The following is a 20,926-nucleotide window of genomic DNA, read 5'->3' on the forward strand; positions in this document are numbered from 1 at the left end:
GGGTAGAATCTTTGTCAAAACAAAAAAAAGAATTAGGGTAGAATGCTAGTATATAGCTAAGTGTTGTCCCCTATTTTTAGATGGGAGAGACAAGCGCTAGCCACATCCCCNNNNCCCCCCCCCCCCCCAATAGCCTTATTAGTAGTAGTATCTAGTAATCACGTAGTTTCCTATTCTCCAAGGTGTTCTACAATCTATTGCTTCATTTGCTTTCTTTCTATCCTGATATTTTTGTTGTCATATTTCCTTGCAACCTTGCTTTGATTACCTTCTCGTTTGAGCTGAGGATGTATTGAAAAGAACCTCTCTGCCCTGCAAAGATGTCCGCGTACATCCTACCCTCCCCAGACCCCACTTGTGCGACTACACTGGCTATGTTGTAATTATTGTAGACATTACATACATAAATGTACTTTATTAATAAAAAATGATATTGTGAATATAAAAAATCATAAACTATTCTAGACCAAATTAATAGCAACACTCCACAGTACATATTAGTATTTCATGCTTAAAGTAAAACCAGTACACACATTATGATTAGTTCTCAATGATACAATTAAACAAATCAATGGTGAAAACTCGTTCGCTAAAAGAAAAAGATACATAATTAGGTCAAATTTGAGTATAAAGATCATTACCATTGTTAAGAATTCATCACCAACTTAATTATTTAAGTACGATAAATCAAGAAAAATCTAGAATATTTCGGAGTTGTAGAGAATGGAAGGAAGATCTCTAGAATGAGTATTCTAGAGAGAATAGTCTTAAAATGTTTTAGAAAAGGTAGTTCTAGAAAAAGATAGCTAGAAATATTCTAGAAGAGAGTAGTATGTATCTCTATAGATTCTTCCATCACCTCCTATAAATAGAGGTGGTCCATTTGAGTTGTAACCAAGTAAGCAAGCAAGTAAGTAAGAAAGCAAACGAGCAAACAAGTGTGTGCTCAAGTAAAGAGTGTTGTTGAAGCAAGCAACAAGTGTGATCAAGATTGTAAGACTAAAGTGGATCCTTACTTTGATATAATAAAATCAAGTTGTGAGAAGTCAATTGTGCCCATCGTCTCAAACAATATTCAACAAGTGGTATCAGAGCCTTGTGGATAAGAGCGAGGTAGTAAAGAAGATCTTAGAAGCTATTGTCAGAGGCTACAAGTCGTGAGGCACTTATCAATGGCAGATTTCGCAAGCACTCTCAATAACGTTGAGAAGCTCAACACAAGCAACTACGGATCATGGAGCAGAGAATGCGATATTACTTTCTCGGCCAGGAATTATGGGCTATCATTAGTGGATCAAACACCACACCACCAACAGATGTTAAAGCAGCAAAAAGGTAGAAGGTCAAAGCTGGAAAGGCCATGTATACTGTAACCACCGAGGATGAGTTCCTACAACAAATTAAGAATGCCAAGGCACCCCAAAAAGATTGGGAAACCTTGACATCGATTTTTACAAAGAAAAATGATGCGAGATTACAAAGACTTGAAAATGAACTTTTGTCGATCAGTCAATACTTCTCAAAGGTAAAATCTTTATCTGATGAAATATCAAAATTAGATTCAGAGAATGCTATCACAGAGACAAGAATGAGGAGAATCATTGTTCATAGTCTAAGGCCGGAATACAAAGGCATAATTACAGCTACACGGGGATGGGCCACAGAACCAACTTTATCTGAGTTGGAAAATTTGTTGGCAAGTGAAGAAGATTTGGAGAAGCCATTTAAAGTCTCACTATAAAAGACGAAGATAAGGCGCTTTTCAACAAAAGGCAAGACTATCAAAAAAAGAGAAGCCCGCGGCCAGGGAGAGACAAAAAGAATCAACATCAAAGAACTCAACGACAAAACAAGCAGGTGAAAGGCTTCAACAACCGAAAAATGGAGAAATGCTACAATTGTGGAAAGAAAGGACACTATGCTAGGACTGCTGGTACAGGAAAGCTGAAGGTGATGTAGATACTTCTACTCAAAACAAGAAAGATGAAGAAATTTGGGATTTCGAGACCTCTTATGCAGTTGAAGAAACTAATCAACAAGAAGATCTTGTCATATGTCACCCTAGCAAAGAAGAAGAGATTGCACTTGCAATTGTAAATGAGAAATTGGTCGATTATGAACATTATTGGATCGTTGATTCAGGATATTCCAATCACATGACTGGTGATGAGAAAAATCCCATTAACATGAGTGAATGTAAAGACGGTTAAGTAATGGTAACTGCAAATAATTCAAAAATGTCAATAACTCATATTGGCAAGACGGTGTTTGTGTCTCATCATAGCTCGAGACAAGTGGAACTTCAAAATATCTACCATGTTCCAGGTATGAAGAAAAACTTATTATCTGTATCGTAACTAACAGATTCTGGTAATTATGTCTTGTTTGGGCCAAATGACATAAAAGTATATCGAAACTTAAAAGTTACAAGCACACCAATCATGGAAGGAAGAAGATTAGAATCAATCTACGTCATGTCAGCTGAGACAACTTCTGTTGAGAAAACTCGAAGTAATGAAACAACTGATCTGTGGCATACACTTCTTAGGCACATGAGCTACAACAAACTAAAAATCATGATGCAGCAATCAAAATTAAAAGGTCTTCCCAAACTTGAGACTATAGGAGACACTACATGTGTTGGATGTCAATATGGGAAAGCACATCAACTTCCCTAACTTCCCTATGAAGAATCGAAGTATCAAGCAAAGAAGCAATTGGAGCTAGTACACTCGGACATGTTTGGACCAGTGAAGCAGTCCTCCATCAGTGGTTACCGTTACATGGTAGCATTCATTGATGACTTCTCATGGTACGTATGGATTTACTAATTAAAAGAGAAATGAGAAGTATTTGAGAAGTTTAAAGAGTTCCAATATAATGTGGAGAATGATACTGGAAGAAAAATCAAATGTCTCCGTACGGACAATGGGGGAGAATACACGTCACGAGAGTTCAATGATTATCTTAAAAAGTAGATGATAAGACGACAGTTAACTTGCCCAAATACGCCACAACAAAATGGAGTGGCTGAAAGAAAAAATAGACATTTGGCAGAGATATGCAAAAGTATGCTACATAGTATGAATGTACCAGCAAGGTTTTGGACAGAATGCATGAAAACTATTGTCCACATCACTAACAGGCTGCAGCAGGAAAGATTGAGATTCATCTCACCATTTGAAAAACTTAAAAAAATGATCCCTATTGTAAGTCACTTTTGAGTTTTTGGTTGTGTGTGCTATGTGTTCGTGCCAAATCATCTCCGCAGCAAATTTGATAAGAAAGTTGTTCGGTGCATCTTTGTTGGATACGACGAACAAATAGAAGGATAGAAGTGTTGTGACCTTGCCACAAATCGGACATATGTGTCAAGAAATGTGGTATTTGACGAAGCGTCATCTTGGTGGTCCAAAGAAGTCTCCCTGCCAGACTCGATAGCTCTTGAGCAAAAGCTGCAAGATAAGCTCAACGAAGTAGAACAAGGGAACAAGATTGAAACTAACCAGGAGGTATCTCCACAAAAGGAAAAGAAAAGCTTATGGCAAACTGGAGCTTGTGAAACACCAGACGAGTTGCAAGAAGAAGAAGTCCAAAAAGGGTCACAATGGCAACTGAGGAGGTCTACTCGACTGAAGCGTCCAAACACGAGAAAATGATCAAAATGGTCCTTAATGTATGGCTTTGATTTCATTTGGTCCTTAATGTATGGACTTGATGGAAATGGTCCTTTATGTATTATAAATTGTGATCAATTTGGTTCTTAACCCTAAAATTAATATTTTATTTTTTTTTCCGTCAAAATACANATTTCATTTGGTCCTTAATGTATGGACTTGATGGAAATGGTCCTTTATGTATTATAAATTGTGATCAATTTGGTTCTTAACCCTAAAATTAATATTTTTTTTTTTTCCGTCAAAATACACGGAATATGTAAAAGATGCGCCCGTTCAAGACTTTCCTTCCCCTGTTTCCAAAAGTTTCAAAATGGCACATCAATTTTTTTTTAACCAAAAGGGCAAAATCGCTCCTGACGGAGCGATTTTCTTCTGACAAAATTGACGTTGTTACTCCTTTAAAAAACATAAAAATCGCTGCCGATTCAAAAAATAATTTCTTTTTTTCTTTAAAATCGCTGCTGTGATTTTATTTTTTTTACAATGCTGCCCCAACAGCGTATAAAAAATAGAAATAGCTGCTATAACAACCATTTTCTTAAAAAAGCTTTAATTTTTTTTTATTAAAAATTCTCAAGGCAAGGACTGCTTAAAAAATAATGGGAAATCGCTCCACGTGTAGCGATTTTAATTAATTTTTTTTTAAAATAATCGCTGTCATTAAAATTTTAGGGTTAAGGACCAAATTGATCACAATTTATGATACATAAAGGACCATTTCCATCAAGTCCATACATTAAGGACCAAATGGTATCAAAGCCCATACATTAAGGACCATTTTGATCATTTTCTCATCCAAACACCAAGTACATAGATGCAGCATTAATGAGGTGGTTAACATCAAAAAGGCTACTACCTTTGAAGAAGCTTCAAAGAGTAGGGATCAAAATAATCCGACGAAAGTGGAGATCCTCAAAGGGCATGGACGTCATGATGCTTGCAAGGTTTCAGGAACCGCTCACAACAAACGCAAAGAAAAAATTAAGTTGGTGTTTAGGGGGGGAGTATTAAGAATTCATCACCAACTTAATTATTTACTCAAGATAAATCAAGAAATCTAGAATATTTCGGAGTTGTAGAGAATTGAAGGAAGATCTCTAGAATGAGTATTCTAGAGAGAATAGTCTAAAAATGTTCTAGAAAAGGTAGTTCTAGAAAAAAATAGCTAGAAATATTCTAGTATAGAGTAGTACGTATATCTCTAGATTCTTCTATCACCTCCTATAAATAGAGGTGGTCCATTTTAGTTGTAACTAAGTAAGTATTAAACCAAGTAAGCAAGCAAGTAAGTAAGAAAGCAAGAGAGCAAACAAGTGTATGTGTGTGCTCAAATAAAGAGTGTTGCTAAAGCAAGCAACAAGTGTGATCAAGATTGTAAGACCGAAGCGAGTCCTTACTTTGATATAATAAAATTCAAGTTGTTAGAAGTCGATTGTGCCCGTCGTCTCAAACAATATTCAACAACCATCCCCTATGAGACCAACAAAGGAGGATACTGCATCGGCACGATGATGCCAGGCATTGGCTTCAATTAACCCACTGCCGACCCTTTCTCCCTCTCTTTTTGTTATCCAGTATGATCTACAAGAAAAAAATTGAACATATATATAGGAACAAACTCACAGATTCATTATTTGCTTCATTAATGAAGCTGCTATACTACCGCACATCTGAGAGAAAGTATTACAGCTTCATTATTTGCTTTTGTAATCAATATAAAGCATCTGCATTTCATAACATAAAATACAGTTGATGGTGTCTGGAATATGGTCATGGAAATTCGTTGATGGTGTACAAATAAACTGTCTTTCATAAAAAATAAATCAATACAAAGGAAACTCTCTTTCATAAAAATAAAATTGCTTGAAGGTAATATGTATATGGATACATAAAGAAAAGGGAACAAATTCTTTTAATTTTCAAATTGAAGGTGAAAATGAATCTTACCCTTCTTTGACAGCTATAGAGAGTATTGTCACACTCAAAGCAAGGATAGGGTGATCCATATCAATTCCATGATGATGTTGCTCATGCACGTGCAGAGGAGTCATTGACTGATTAACAACTTCAGAGGCTGCAGACCACAATCCCTGCAAGAAATGTCTCAAAAAATTTCAAACAATGGGAATATAGACTCCTAGACATAATGAATACTAGCCATAGATACATACCAGCAAAACATCTAAAGCATGCCATCCTATGCCTCCAGCAGTAGCCAACAGCACACCAGAAATTCCAAGAGCTCAAAGAGTCTCATATTTACCATGACCTGTTCATATGAAAAGTAAAGTCAGATGCAAAACCAGAATTATGATTTGATCAGACAACATAGTGGTTTAATAAGTAATCCAGATGTTGGTACCAAAGCTACAATAGGACAGCACTAGGCAATTAGATTTGAAAGAAACACACAGGTAAAGGAGTAAGGAAAACAGAGAATCAACAGGGTAAAGGAAAAAAGGCATCTGAACAGTAGATCTGCAGAATTGTTACATTTGACTGTCTTTAACTCAAGCACGATCCACTATGTCATGTAAGAAGTTTGTGCGTCAATTAATACTCCATCCTTCCAACGTATATGATATTCTTTCTAATTCAAACTGTTTGACTCTATTTTACTAACAAGTGTATTATATTATACAACCTTAAAATATTGAAATTCATTTACTATAGATATAAACTTTGCTGTAATGATTTATCTATCAAACTAACTTATGAACCATCACTTTGATGTTTTCTTCTACTACAACTAATATATTATATAAGTCAATATTTCAAACTCCTAGCCCCCAATCAAATGTGTCAAACAAAATATAAACGGAAAGAGTACATGTTTCTAGGGCTGTCTGCCTTCCACTAAGACGTAAAGTTGATAAGATTCGTATTCATTGATAAATATAGAAGATATGATATAACATTCATATCATATCTGCTCTATTACAATATCATATATTGGTTAATTTTATCAAATCAACCACGGGAACGAACAGTCCTCAGTTAACTAAATCTAATTAGGTTGGCAGCTATTACATCCACCTATTACACAAGTAAACACAAGCACAAAATCAAAAGATAAAGCCATGTACAGAAAGTGATGTAAGATCAAAAGAGTTTAAGTGTAGATACAAATTAAGAGTGACCACATGGATGTTCTTTGTCCTTGGGAACCCTTGCAGCTTGAAAGGACAGCAATGACACACCACACAGAACCTGCAAAGGCCATAACAAAGCATTAGAAGTAGCTCATAGTGGCTCAACACTACAGAGGCAGAATTTGTGGCTGCAATAGCAGCAGTGAATCAAGTGTTGTGGTTTAGGTATTTTTTTCATGATAATCAATGAAGTAGCTCATTGTGGCTCAATCCACTACAGAGGCAGAATTTGTGGCTGCAATAGCAGCAGTGAATCAAGTGTTGTGGTTGAGGAAAATATTGGTTGATATGCATATGAATCAAACAAAAGGAACTGAAGTATATGTGGACAACCAATTTGCGATTGCAATTTCTCACAATCCTGTATTTCATGGTAAACCTAAACACTTCAATATCAAGCTTTTCTTCATAAGAGAAATGCGAAAAAATGGTGATGTGAGTTTTCTCTATTGTAAAAATGAGGAGCAGCAGGCTTATATCTTCACCGAGCCTTTACCAGGCAACAAATTTAACTTCTCATGCAAAACCTTGGAGTTTGCAGGTCTTAAAGCAAAGAGTGTTACAAAAATGCATAAAAACTGCAACAGTCTAAGTTCGCTGAAATCTGTGTAGCAGTTTTATCCCTAATTCTTAGGAGTTGTTTTTATTTATTTCAGTTGAGATTGTGAACTCTATTAATTAGTCTAGAATTTATAATGAAGTATCCAGTTTGCTTTCATCAATAACTTTTTTGCTGGTTTATCAAGTTCTATCAAACTTATGTTCGACTTGTTTAATAGAAAGTAAAACCAGATTTTATGTTGTTCATTTTCTGGAAACTCACAACCTCTATTGTCAAATGGTCAAGAGATGCAAGCGGAACAAATTTCGAGTTCATTTTTATAGATTAAAGTTAGATAAACAATAAACATCAATAGATACGTCACACATACCACATCGGAGATAGAATGAACCGCATCAGCAATCATGGCGGTGCTTTCACATACTTGATCTGTAAAAGCTTTTCTGGTGGCAAGGCCAATATCAGCAGCAAGTCCAAGCCAGAAAATCCTCTCTCCGTCATACCGGAGCGGACGTCGTGATGGACATGAAGATGAGAATATGAATCGCCCGTCTGCCATCTATTGTGAAGCATGAAACTCGGATTCACAACACGTGTAGCTGAATCGTCATCACCGAATTAGAAACTCGGAGATACATATAGTGATATAGAGGAGTGAAATCGTAATTGTGCCTACTGATAGTTGGTGATATTGAGTAGGTTTTTCGTATTCGATTTAGACTGCTTGTGATGAATCTAGCTACCATATTTAGAGATTCTTCAGCTGGATCAAATTGGAGAGTTGCTCCGACTACTGTTGAAGTTTTCCGATGAAGAAATGATGTGAAACGCCGGCGAGTAGTTGTAATTGGTCAAGTACCGATTTTCGCCGTTGAGAATTAGTCGTTAGCATGAGCAACAGACCAAGAGAGAATCAGATACTTCGCCAGTTATAGCCTATAGAAGATACTAGGAACTGTAACTAATAAGTTCCCTAAAATTTATTCAAATATAACTCTAAAAAAATCATGAACTTCATTTTCATCCGCCAATAATAAAGTATAAATTTGCCACATAAACTAGTACAGAATGAGTATTAATACTAGCATTAATACTACCTTTAGCCTACATTTCAATTTGTTTAACATACGAAAATTTGTTTAACATACGTTCCTTTTTAGTGTGTTTAAAAAAGAATGACACTAATTTTTTAGCAACTCTTTAATTTTAAGTTCATAAAAAGTCGTCCCGTGTAATATATAACGTATAATAATCCCACAAATACAATGCAGGATTTGATTATCTTGATTAGAGATATTTGGCAGACCTAAAAATATTTATCATAAGTAATTCCATATACATGATGGAATAACTTATTCCAAAATAATTAATCTCGAAATAGCTTATTCCCAGCATTTTAAGTAGGGACACAACCAAGACATAGCAATCCCTTGACTAGGATAAATTTCTTCTTTTTTTTTCTAAAGAATCTTGGCATGATCCCAATTCCCAAGTGAACTGAATTCCTATTTTCTATTTTTCTGTTGACAGGTACCAATTGGTAAACAAAATAAAGTGATGTGACATGCTGACATTACAAGTTTACAACCATTTCACGTTGCAAAAATGCAACCCCCTCTGAGAACGTTCTACTCTAATGTAAACACTAATGAATCACTCGTCAAAAGAATCAAATGGCCAGCCGTTTGAAGGTTATCTTCTCCTGTCACCCCACCTCCTATTACCACCATCGTCAGGACCACGATAACCAGAATAATGCTCAGGATTACGCGATGCAGACCAATCAGGTCTGTAGTTGTCTCTCATATTCATCTGAGGTTGTGTGTAATTCCATCTTGCAACCTGTTCCTGACGCCTAACAGGACTATTATCAGGACTCCAAGATTCAAACCCAGCTCCCTCGGAATAGTTGCTGTTTCCTCTCCATGCAGCCTGTTGTAATCCTGGTTCTACATGTCCAGCAACATGTTGATTGTAATGGGTAGGAATGGCATTTTCTTGATAACCCCGATTTAAAGCAGATCCCGGTATAGTCCCCCACATATGTTCAGGTGCATATCCAAGTTGCGCCTGTGTTTGTAGTTGTGGCCTTTGTGGTGTCATCTGAGGTGCATGTAGGCTAATAGTTCTTTGTTGTACATTAGCTATAGGAATTTGCGAAGATTGAATATTACCATATGTTTCACCTTGGATTCTTGCTGTTGCTGTTGCAGTGGCGCTCTGTTGATTGTATTCCATCAATCCAAAGGGAGAGTAATTATTTCTATTTACTGCTGGTTCTGAGGTGGCGGATAATTGTGAATGCATAGGATTTGTAAGGACTGTCTGGTTTATACTAGGATTTAGAGGAGATGGTCGATGATCATTACCATAAGACCCTGCAGCTGCTTGAAGCAGTGCCAACTGTTGGGCCAACTGTGGCGCAAGGGGGACCTGCTGATGCACCAAACTGCTAGCTTGAAGCATTTCCTGCGAATGGACCAACGCAGCGTGTTGGTGTACACCATTTGCTTCTGGAACCACCATTGAACTTCTCTGCGAGAAAGGGTTTTTAGCAAAGTTCTGCATCGACAATCCACTCTGCATGAAAGACCCAAAAAAAAAAAGTTGAAAAAAATTAGAGCCCGTTTCAGAAAAGTACTAAGATGCCAAGAAGATAGTATAGCACAACAATTAACCCACGATATTAGTTAAGTATTTTATTTTACTTTTCATGAATATGTGAAACATCTTTGTTTGTGTTAGGGGGACCTCGAACTAAGCGGAAATTCTCAAAGTACAGTGCTAACTAGGAAGACAACTTGTATTTACCAACGTGATTCAGAGTGCAGGCTTCATTTGCTTTTATGATTAAAAAAATTTATTTGTTTTATTTGTTTCTCGTCTATTTGTCTGGAAAATCTAAACGAGAAGTGGAGAAAAAAAAAAGGGAAAGAGAGGAGAGGAGACAACTGAGGAAGAAAGCCCCGCCCAAATTCCATAATAGTTAAAATCTGTACAAAATGTGACTAAATAACGCACCGTTCCAGGATCACTGGAAGGAGTGGGGGATGGAAGAGAAACTTCAACTTTCTTCTCAGCGTCTCTGGCTAAATTTGTTTGAATGCTCAGTGAATTCCTCCCATCGGCTTTGATCGAATCAAGCAGCTTTACAATTTGCTCACTGGACAAGTTTCCACCTTGGCCAGACGTCAAAGCATAAACCAGCTCTGGATGTTTTAGCAGTATAGCAAGCAACTCTACATCAGGTTCTGCTGTAGTTGCAATGCCATTTGATGTACTGGCTAATGCAGCAGCTTCAGTTTCTCTGTCCTCCTGCGGCAAAACACCTGTTTCAGCACCTTCTGCATCTGGTAATTGCTCAAGCGGGAGTTCTGTGGTTAATGTGTCATCAGGGTCCATTTCACGGTCCCAAGGTTCCTTGGGATTCAATGGAATTTCCTGGACTGTCCTGTAAATAATTTCCCTCTCTCGACGGATTCTCTTATTCTGAACGTCGACTTCTTTACTCTCACCCCCAGCACAAACCTTCCATGCATCGCTGGGCTGCATTTCTGCATCAAACAGAAAAGGTTGAATAAGGATGACCATTGACAGACAAGAGTTCAAACTTTTGCATGCGTACATTATCTCCCAACAAGATACTAGCAGCTGTGGACTATTCAAATTTGTTAAACCACAAGGCAACAATTACCACTTAGAAATGTTGTTTTTAAAAGTTATTTGCAACTTCAGTCACAGTAAGACATACTGAAAAGTAACAAAACTGGTGATTACACAGCTATTTTTTATCCTCAAAATAAAAATGATGTCTGCAATTTTCCATCCTGGATTTTCTACACATCGAGCCAGGAACTGAAAGGAGGAGGGGACGGTAGAAGGGCCAGAATTATATGAGTATCAATGTTGAATAACCGGACCCAACAACACACGGTAAACTGGTCAAGCCCTTGAGCTACATAAAAGAGCTGCTGTTTGTCAACCCTATTTTTGTCTCCGCAAAGATAATAAAACAAAATAATCACACGACATCCAACATCAAAAGGATAACCATGTCCGTACCACCATTAACATTTGATTGTTTTCCCTGTCCACAGTTTTGGAGCTCAACAAGAAACACCAATCCAACATCAAACTACAATTTTGTTAAGCTTCAAATTTGGAGTTGGCCTCTTGGAATCATGTGCATGGAAGAAGTTTGTTGGATGTTAGTATTGCTGCCTACATATGCAGAAGACAGATTGCATTTGGCCTTCAGAAACGTACATCTACAGGCAGCACCTACATGTTGCTTTTATGAGTTTATTTACACCTTTTCTTTGCTACAATGTGCTAACATTGTTTGTGGGGTGTGCGCGGGGAGGGGGATAAGGAACTGACACTGCAAATATCCTATCTCTACAATTCAGACCCACAAGATAGATCTTATAATCTGCCGCAACCATTGTTATTAGTCTGTTGAATGCCACCCCACGGGGGAATGTGGTTGGGGTTAGTCATTCTCTGCAGATCAACAAATCTCATAAATCCATCCTGCTTTCAAATTTTCTTTTTGGACAAAGAACCCACCCACCCCTCACGCCAATCTCTAATATGATCTTTTGATATCTAACCAGTATATAAAAAGTACAACAACAAACCCAATGTAATCCACAAATGAAAGCTAAGGAGGGTAAAGTTGTTTTTGATAGACAAGGTAAGAAACTTATCAATGAATTACATAAAATTTCATCAACCCAAAATTTTCCTTCATGCATTCTGTGATTGGGTGAAGGTGAGGAAGAGTTCAACAGCAAGAGCTGATGAAAGGGAACAGTCATTGATGACAGTAAGGCAGCTATAGGAAGAGCAGGCAATTACTTGTTCCCGCCTTTAAAGAAGACATTTTCTTTTCTAAGGTGCTCTCTGTACAGAGAAAAACGTTTTAGATGAAAATACTTTTTGTGAAAAACATCTTTAAGCCAGGTCACCATTTTTTAGATCATCTCCAATGTTTGTGGGTATAATAATAGATAGTCGTAGTAATCGTGCGATGTGCAAGACTGCAAGGTATGCTATTAGTGTTTTGACGATATCTTTTAGAATTAGATACTGAAATTATATCTGACAGATCGTTTGGTTAAGAATAAGAAAAGTATCAATATGGTGTATTAGTAATGCTGGGACATGGTATTACTTATGCAGAATTATACGTGCATAACTCACCTCAAAACCAGCTACCAAACTACACTTAGTGTTGATTGAATGGTAGAATATTTTGTAAAGAAAAATAAACCCTTTAGGCATAAGATATTTTCCACGATTGAATGCAATTAAGCACTACAAAATATTTTCCTTGACTACAACATTTTTTGCGAATATCTTTCCCATCAGTGTCAAACACACCTATATCTTAACCATTTTCATCAACAAAAAAAAAATCCAAATCCAAAACAACACTAAAATAGGAACACACATTTGGCTTCATTAACATGTCGTGCCAAACTAGCTTCAGTGTTTGACCAAACTAAAATTCTGATAGATGATAACACCCTGTAATAATATTACATTCTCTAAGGATCGCCTAGTCTACTGAACAAGCATAGATAGTCCAGAGTTAAATTTAGTAGTGCCTTATTCCTTGTTTGGATACTAGTCTTGGGATAAGTTATGCCGAAATTAGCAATTAGTACCGGAATAGATTATCCCTACTGGAGGGTGGAACAGTACCGGAATCAGTTATTCCGAGATAAAAAAGGAAAAAAATACCCATGAGGTCCCTCAAACCCTTTTTCAACTAATAAGTTGAAGGGTATTTTTGTAAACAATTAACTTAAAAATTATGCAATGCATGTTATTTGTAATACAAAAAAATTGAACAGTCAATAAGAAATTATACCAAGATAACTAATAGAGGCATAACTAATCCCAACATAACTAACACAAACGAACCCTAAAAATTTTGCAGGACAATGGGTAGTTATGGTAAGGGCTGATAATAGTCTGTAGATGTAAAACTAGAAGAGAGTAAAATTCTAAAGATAGAAAGGGTATCACAGCAGAAAATGACTTGTTTTTATCCTTTAGTGGAAACCATTGTCCACAATTTTTAGTGTAAACCATTTTCCACAAAAATTTTAGTGTAAACCATTGTCCACAAATTTTAAAACAAACAAACAGAGAAAAGAAAAAATTACTGAACTCCAGTGAGCCTTTTGTAAAGAGCATATGGCAATGAAGAGTCAAAAGTATAAAAGATTATGAGGTACAGTATATTCCCACTTAATTTATCGTGTTCTGGCCTCTCATACTGATCATCTATAAAAGCACACTACAAGCGGTTAACTCAAAAAATAGATTGATATCTTCCCAAGGCAGGTCTCCCATAAAAGTACCATTAACCTTTACTCCACTGCTTCTTTTTCTTATTATTCCTGTCTGATTGATTTTAAGCATAATGTGGAACGTTTTCATCTGTGTCAGGCAAAAAGTTTCCCTTTACTTGCAAGTAGGATTTCCTTCACAATGAGAAGGCACACTTGGCAATCAACTGCTCCACAGAAAACCCATAACTTCCAAGAGATTTTCGAAATACAACAATAAAAACCAAATGGAAAAAGTTGCTTATTGTGATTAAAAGATCAAGACCTCACTCCTAAGATGCCCAATTGATAGTTTAAACAATGAAAACTAACAGTTCGCTTCAGAGATATTTCTAGAGTTGAGCTAGTAGTTTTACTAAGCCACATCTATATTTCCCCAGTAAATAGTTCCTAGAATAATGAACTTATGGAAGACAACAGAAACCTGATCGTCTTTAGCTCGACTACCATGAAAATATAATTTGAGAGCAAAGCTCAAAAAAAAATTATTTTCCTTTTCTTTTCTTTTCTTTTCTTTTCTTTTCTCTGACAAGTTGAAGACCATGCTAACCATATTGTATGGCAAGTTAGAGACCAAGGCTGAGTTGCTAACTACTTTACTAGAGACGATTCTCACAGTTGAATCCTGTGTATTACTCACTCCCGTCCCAATTTATGTGGCACCATTTCACTTGGCACAAAGTTTAAGAAAGAAACGAAAATTTCTGAAATGTGTGGTCTAAACCTTGACCATTTGTGTGTCTATAAATCATGTCAAAAGGGTAAAAGGGGAATTTTAAAGTTAAATAGTTTCTAATTATAGAAAGGTGACATTCTTTTTTTTTTATAACCGAGAAATCCATCTGTGACCCGCCCTTTGGACCAATCACAGCCTTCTAAACTCAGTGGATAATGGGCCCGCCACTCTACCCTTCTCCACTTAAATACCAGGCTTCGCTTTGCATGGTGTGGGGCCTGAACCTGCGACCTAAGCCACAAATCCTCCACCTTTTGCCACTTGAGCTAGGCCTTGGGGGCAGGTGACATTCTTTTTTAAACAGACTAAAAGGGAAAGTGTGTCACATAAATTGGGACAGAGAAAGCAAAAAGAATAATGAAGGGAATTGTGGAGAAAGAATTGAGCAATAATATTAGACAAGATGGGTGAGACTGCCTTTTCAACCTATTAAAAAAATAATGTTCCTCCTTTACTGAAATCTACAGATTAACAAGAATAGTCTTTCAGCAACAACAACAGCAAATTTACCTGGTGGTTTCCGCCAAGGGATCTGCATTTTCTTGCACCTTTTCGATGGAGGTTCCTCTACGTCAAAACTCAACTTGAGATGATTTTCCAGCTGATTGGGCCCATTAGAGGCAACACTATTGAGCTTTNTTTTTTTTTTTTTTGATAACCGAGAAATCCGTCTGTGACCTGCCCTTTGGACCAATCACAGCCTTCTAAACTCGGTGGATAATGGGCCCGCCACTCTACCCTTCTCCACTTAAATACCGGGCTTCGCTTTGCATGGTGTGGGGCTTGAACCTGCGACCTAAGCCACAAATCCTCCACCTTTTGCCACTTGAGCTAGGCCTTGGGGGCAGGTGACATTCTTTTTTAAACAGACTAAAAGGGAAAGTGTGTCACATAAATTGGGACAGAGAAAGCAAAAAGAATAATGAAGGGAATTGTGGAGAAAAAATTGAGCAATAATATTAGACAAGATAGGTGAGACTGCCTTTTCAACCTATTAAAAAAACTAATGTTCCTCCTTTACTGAAATCTACAGATTAACAAGAACAGTCTTTCAGCAACAACAACAGCAAATTTACCCGGTGGTTTCCGCCAAGGAATCTGCATTTTCTTGCACCTTTTCGATGGAGGTTCCTCTACGTCAAAACTCAACTTGAGATGATTTTCCAGCTGATTGGGCCCATTAGAGGCAACACTATTGAGCTTTTCACATTCCTCAACTTTAGGCCGATCTTGAAATTTTGGAGCTCCAAGCAAGATACCATTTGGTGAAGAGGTAATTCCATTTGGAGCTTGAGGCTTCACCCGAGAACTCTCATCATTATTAGTTTTCCCATACTTACTCTGCATAAACTGTGCACGCATTTTTGCTTTTTGGATATCATCTGCTGAGAGTGGGCGGCCTTGAGTTGCAGGTGCTGGTCTTCCTAGGCTTCTTCCCGTTGTTCTTTGGCTTGGTTGTTCCATTAGCTGAACTTTTCTGCGCTCTCGAGTTTCTGAAGTAGTTAAGGGATTCTATGCTAGTGTAAGAAATCAGAGAAGGAGAGGAAAAACCATAGCTATTTTCCCTACCATGCTCAAATCTATTTGATGAGTATGTCCCTATGGAAACTTCTGAATACCAATGATTTCAAAGCATGGAAATAAATGAGAGATCAAAATTTCTTCAAATTATTGTCCACGGAACGAGGAGCCATCATTCAATCGAGATAAATGAAGACCTTACACTGAAAGTTTTTGACAAATTGAATTAACCATAGGGGAATATAAGGATACTAGTCACCAAAGCTCCTTTAAGCCTCTTGTTAGAGTCATCTGAAGATGCCATAAGCAATTTAACTGGATGTGGAGAATCCAACTTCCTGAAAGAGAGGTGTGTGCTTAGAAATTCATCAACAATTACAAAAAGCAAGGTAGTAAGAACACACCAGACCTTGAATTCTCTGAAGTCCCACAGAGGTTTGCATGAGCTTCTTCCTAAAATACCAAACAGAAGGAAAATGATACAGTAAGAATAGAAAATCCGCTCTTCTTTTTTATTCAAAAAACAGCATCTTCTAAACCAAATACATTTAAGTACGCATTAACTTACAACATCCTCAATTTTTGAGTTCCATATTTCATCGCCCACAACTTCGCTAATGCTGCAAATAGCAACAAATGTGTTGATAAATGAGAAAAGTCGATCAGGTGTTTTTGAGGCATGACCTAAGCTTACCTCTGCTGCAATAACAACTCATCATGCATATCACTAGCAGATTTAATCCCATTACGTTTCTTCATAGCCTGGCTCTTTGCAAATATCTTGCTCCATCTTGCAAGCAAAATTCTTGCCCTGTTTGAGATATCTGATCTTCAAATCAGATGAATGAGATCCAAAATACTGATGGAGCTAAAGAAGGATTTCTCTCTCTCAACTACCCATCCACCCCCCTCCCCTTGCCAAAAAATATAAGTACAGTGCAGTACAGAAGCCAGCTATCATGAAAATACAATATAAACCCCACCGAAATAGCAAATTACTCTGACCGGCTGATACAAATAAAAGCAAATGGTACGACATCTATTTTAGTAGTCTCTTCTTATCTAACAAATTTTATATTGCTGATGCAGTCTAGAAACAAACATATTTATTCGATGATGTTTTCCATTGTCTCTCNGAAATAGCAAATTACTCTGACCGGCTGATACAAATAAAAGCAAATGGTACGACATCTATTTTAGTAGTCTCTTCTTATCTAACAAATTTTATATTACTGATGCAGTCTAGAAACAAACATATTTATTCGATGATGTTTTCCATTGTCTCTGAGAATATGATCAGTTAAAGTATCAAATCAGGATCATTAAAAAATTCACACATCGAAATTCCAAAAGTTCATCTGAAGTAAAGAAAGATATAGTTGAATGTATTGCCAGTGCAATAGTTTCCAAGAACACTGTCCTTATTTGACAGCAAAAACACAACAGATCGTCTGAGATGACGAAATATTGAAAATGATTACATTGTCAGCACAGTGATTTCTGAAGTAATGTCCTAAAATGACATGCCAAATACGCATAATTCTTCAGAGCAGCACTATGTAATGTGTGATTCACTGAGTAAATAGTTCAGTAGAGATGCCACTGCTAGTATAAAAAGCTGTGCTGACTTTGATTGACATGTTTCCTAAATATCCAACTATGTTTCAGGAAATTCTGTAATGCGGCACAATATCAATAACACTCTAGCTTCAGACAAGCTACCAGATATGTATAAGCCCTGAAGATGAGCAGTTTAAGTTTTTTAATGTCTTTTTAGCACAAAGATACCTAAAGATAAGTAGTTGTTGAATGCGAGGACAACACACCTGGAGTCCGATAAAATCGCAGACTGTTAACACTCTGCAGTATAGCAGACATATGTCCAGGAAATGCTTTGTGTAAAGGAAGATGGCATAGTACCTGATTACCAAGCAACCATTAGAACAACAATATTCTGGCAGAAAAATGACATTATGGGCTAATGATCTAAAATTAAAGGATCAATATGGACCTTCAGGATGAGATGAAGAATGCTGGTTTGCTCTTCTCCAGCTGCTTCACTCAACCATGCAGATAAGATCATTACACCCCCTTTAGTTAAAAACCTATAAATATGTTATTAAGAAAACAAATTATATTAGAAAAGGAGTACACTAGAATACAATTTAAATTCAACGACCATAACTCTCACGTACCAATATAGCACAGAGGGGTTTTGTAATTCCAAGATCCAGTCCATCAGCTTAACCCTCCCAGAAAAGGTTTCTTCCTTACACATTAAAGTAAGGATATTATCAACAAAATGTCTATCCCTCTCCTCCATGGCAGTTAGGACCTCATCTTGTGTCGAACAAGGTGGCCCCTCCTCTGTACAGATTGGAACCGCACTGTCTAGGGGAACTGGTTCTGTTTGTGAACTAGGATCAGAACTCAATGGAATCGGACAAGACCCTTCAATAGATAAATTGGTTATGATAGGCTTCTCTCTAGACAACCTTAGGAACTTTCTAACTCTTGTGCGCTGAGCTGTAAAGAAGTCCCGAACCTGCAAATGCAAAGATGGTATTCAAACAAACAACGTGAAAGTTGTCAGAGAAGATGAAATCGGAGAATGCACAGATCTTATATCACTTCCAGCTTAAATTGCATCAGGGATAGCTACTGAATGTCTATGCAGAAGGGATTAAGGAATCTGTCCATACCCAAACCGCCCAAAAAAGCGAAGGAGAAAAAGGAATGTATTTCTAAGGACTAAGGAGCTACATCATCATACAGAAAAAGGTGCATAATTCCAAAATAGCCTGTTCTCAAAAGCACTAGTGTGCTCCTAATATCCAAAATAGCAAAACTGAACTAAAGAAAGATGGTGCAACTAGCATGCAAATGCCACCAACATAAGCTCCTTTCATAGTTTTTAAGACTGACATTCCACGGAAAAATATAAATCTTTTGAACAATCACGAGTCATGAGCATAGGATTATTGCACATCATAGCGAAACAAATGTGAGACACTAAAATTTACAAGTCAAACCATTGCTCATGAAAGCAATGAGAGATACTGAGATTTACAAGTCAAACCATTGCTCTTATTGATCTATGATCCTAACCCAATTTCTAGACAAGGAATCCAATCACATTTAAAATAATCGACATTCACAAATGTAGAAAAGTTTTAAACAAAACTCCAGCAGGTAAAATGGAGAAAGGATTACTAAAAACTGTGGAAAAGGGACGCCACACACCTGTGTGACTGTGACACCAAAAAGAGCACTGATTTCACGCGTTTCCTTCTTGTTGATTGCATCTTTGACAGAGAAAATAGATTGCATATACTTGATTGCCTTGGGGTTTAGGAGATCCCTTGGCCTTTTGCCTGCAACAGATGATGTTAAACTAACAGAATACAAATGGAATCTGAGTAGCTTGCACAAAAATTGAAGAAGTCAAGAGCATCATTTACGCTAATAACTAAAAAGACGCATTACATATAATTTGGATCAAAGCATCACCTTGTAAGAAAAAGATGACAGTAGCAACTTAGCTCGTTAAGCAAGTTCACCTTAAACATCAAGACAAGTAATTCTGGTACATAAAAGCAATGTTGTACTTGGCAACGAAAAAAAACTACTACTAAAGCAAATAAAAAAAAAATTAAAATGATACGTAAAAAGCAAATAAAATAAAAAACAAAATGACAAGTAAAAAGCAAATAAAACAGAATAAAATGAAAGAACCACCCAACAAAGGCAACATGCTTCACGTAGTATAATCAACGTGCAAAAAATAATATAAGAGTAACAATTGAACATGTCAATATGACCTACTGTCTTTTCATTCTCAGAAGGGATCCGAGTCAACTAAATTTTTTACTCGACTACACAAGCATCATGATTTTAATTTAGGCCAAGGAGACATACCAATTTTTATTGAAAGAGCTCCAGCAGCCTGCACAACGGAAGAAAAATGAATGAGCCACCAGCAGAAATAAGTTCCCACCAGCAATTGAACTGGAAAGTTAAGGAATTCTTTTCTGTGAAATAAATTCTGCCACACAAACCACACCGGAGATCTTAAATTAATAGAATGTAAATTATGCCAAAAGGTAGCTATTGTTCTTACTATCCTTCTGGATAAACAGAAACTATTAAGACATGCTAGTCCTCAACTCAAAAAAATGGATACACGCTGCTAATCTCCAGTTATTTATCAATCCTTCAACTGTACAACCACATATAGTATGTTACACTTCTGACTTACTTAAACATAAATTCATTACCATTTCTGTACTGTAAAAGGTGAATCTAGTTAACCATAAAACATAATGACCTGTCAACTTAACCAATGCTAGTTCCTACATTTCCTAAAACAATCACTACCAACAAAGTACAAGAGGCAAATTCAGAATTTTAAGAGAAACAAATACTCAAATAAAAAAAAAACTTCAGAAAAAACAAAGATTAAGAAAACGAACCATCTCTTGAGAGAGTGGATTGACGCCAGTGAGGTTACATTGTTGTATAACGATGTTTTGGAGCTGATAAATCTGGCTATTGAGGATTTCCTTCTGCGAGTCGAACAAGCTCGAGAACGACGTCGTAGGACTGGTCAAGGCCAATTGTAATTGATTTTCCATTGTAGACTCTGCCAATCGAAAATTCCGACCGACCTCGAAGCAATAGATCGAACCAATTCACGCATCAGATTCAACAACCAATTGAAGAAGAGGAACAAAGCTCAATTCCATCAGGATTAATTCTAGGGTTTCCACAACAGCTATGTAAATGGGGGAAGAAGAAGAGGATTGTTTTGTCCCCCAACTGCTTGATGAAACGGCAAAGAGGGACGTGACGTCCGAAGATGAAAAGGGTTCGATAAGGGGACGGGCTAATTGAGAAATTGAGAGAAGAAAAGA

The 20,926-nt window shown here is 37.0% G+C and overlaps 1 protein-coding gene and 1 pseudogene across 2 annotated transcripts; both read right to left on the minus strand.

Annotated features, from left to right (window-relative positions):
* Positions 1–4,480: 4,480 nt before the first annotated feature.
* LOC125871837 (metal tolerance protein C1-like) lies at positions 4,481–8,316 on the minus strand (annotated as a pseudogene).
* A 571-nt stretch (positions 8,317–8,887) lies between these two features.
* Positions 8,888–20,926, minus strand: LOC125871835 (homeobox protein LUMINIDEPENDENS-like). 2 transcript variants are annotated; one of them, XM_049552517.1, is made up of 14 exons: positions 20,486–20,926; positions 19,932–19,959; positions 19,257–19,387; positions 18,209–18,558; positions 18,025–18,118; positions 17,840–17,933; positions 16,708–16,837; positions 16,585–16,633; positions 16,423–16,466; positions 16,266–16,351; positions 15,607–15,985; positions 15,003–15,040; positions 10,416–10,948; positions 8,888–9,974 (listed from the first exon to the last, which is right to left on the minus strand). In XM_049552517.1, the coding sequence occupies exons 1-14, from the start codon at positions 20,645–20,647 to the stop codon at positions 9,087–9,089; spliced, it is 3,006 nt and encodes a 1,001-aa protein (XP_049408474.1). In that variant the 5' UTR covers positions 20,648–20,926; the 3' UTR covers positions 8,888–9,086. The 2 variants fall into 2 exon arrangements, with proteins under 2 accessions (XP_049408474.1, XP_049408473.1); XM_049552516.1 differs by having other exon boundaries at positions 16,582–16,633; positions 20,486–20,697.

Source organism: Solanum stenotomum, chromosome 7, assembly GCF_019186545.1.
Source record: "Solanum stenotomum isolate F172 chromosome 7, ASM1918654v1, whole genome shotgun sequence".
Taxonomy (NCBI): domain Eukaryota; kingdom Viridiplantae; phylum Streptophyta; class Magnoliopsida; order Solanales; family Solanaceae; genus Solanum; species Solanum stenotomum.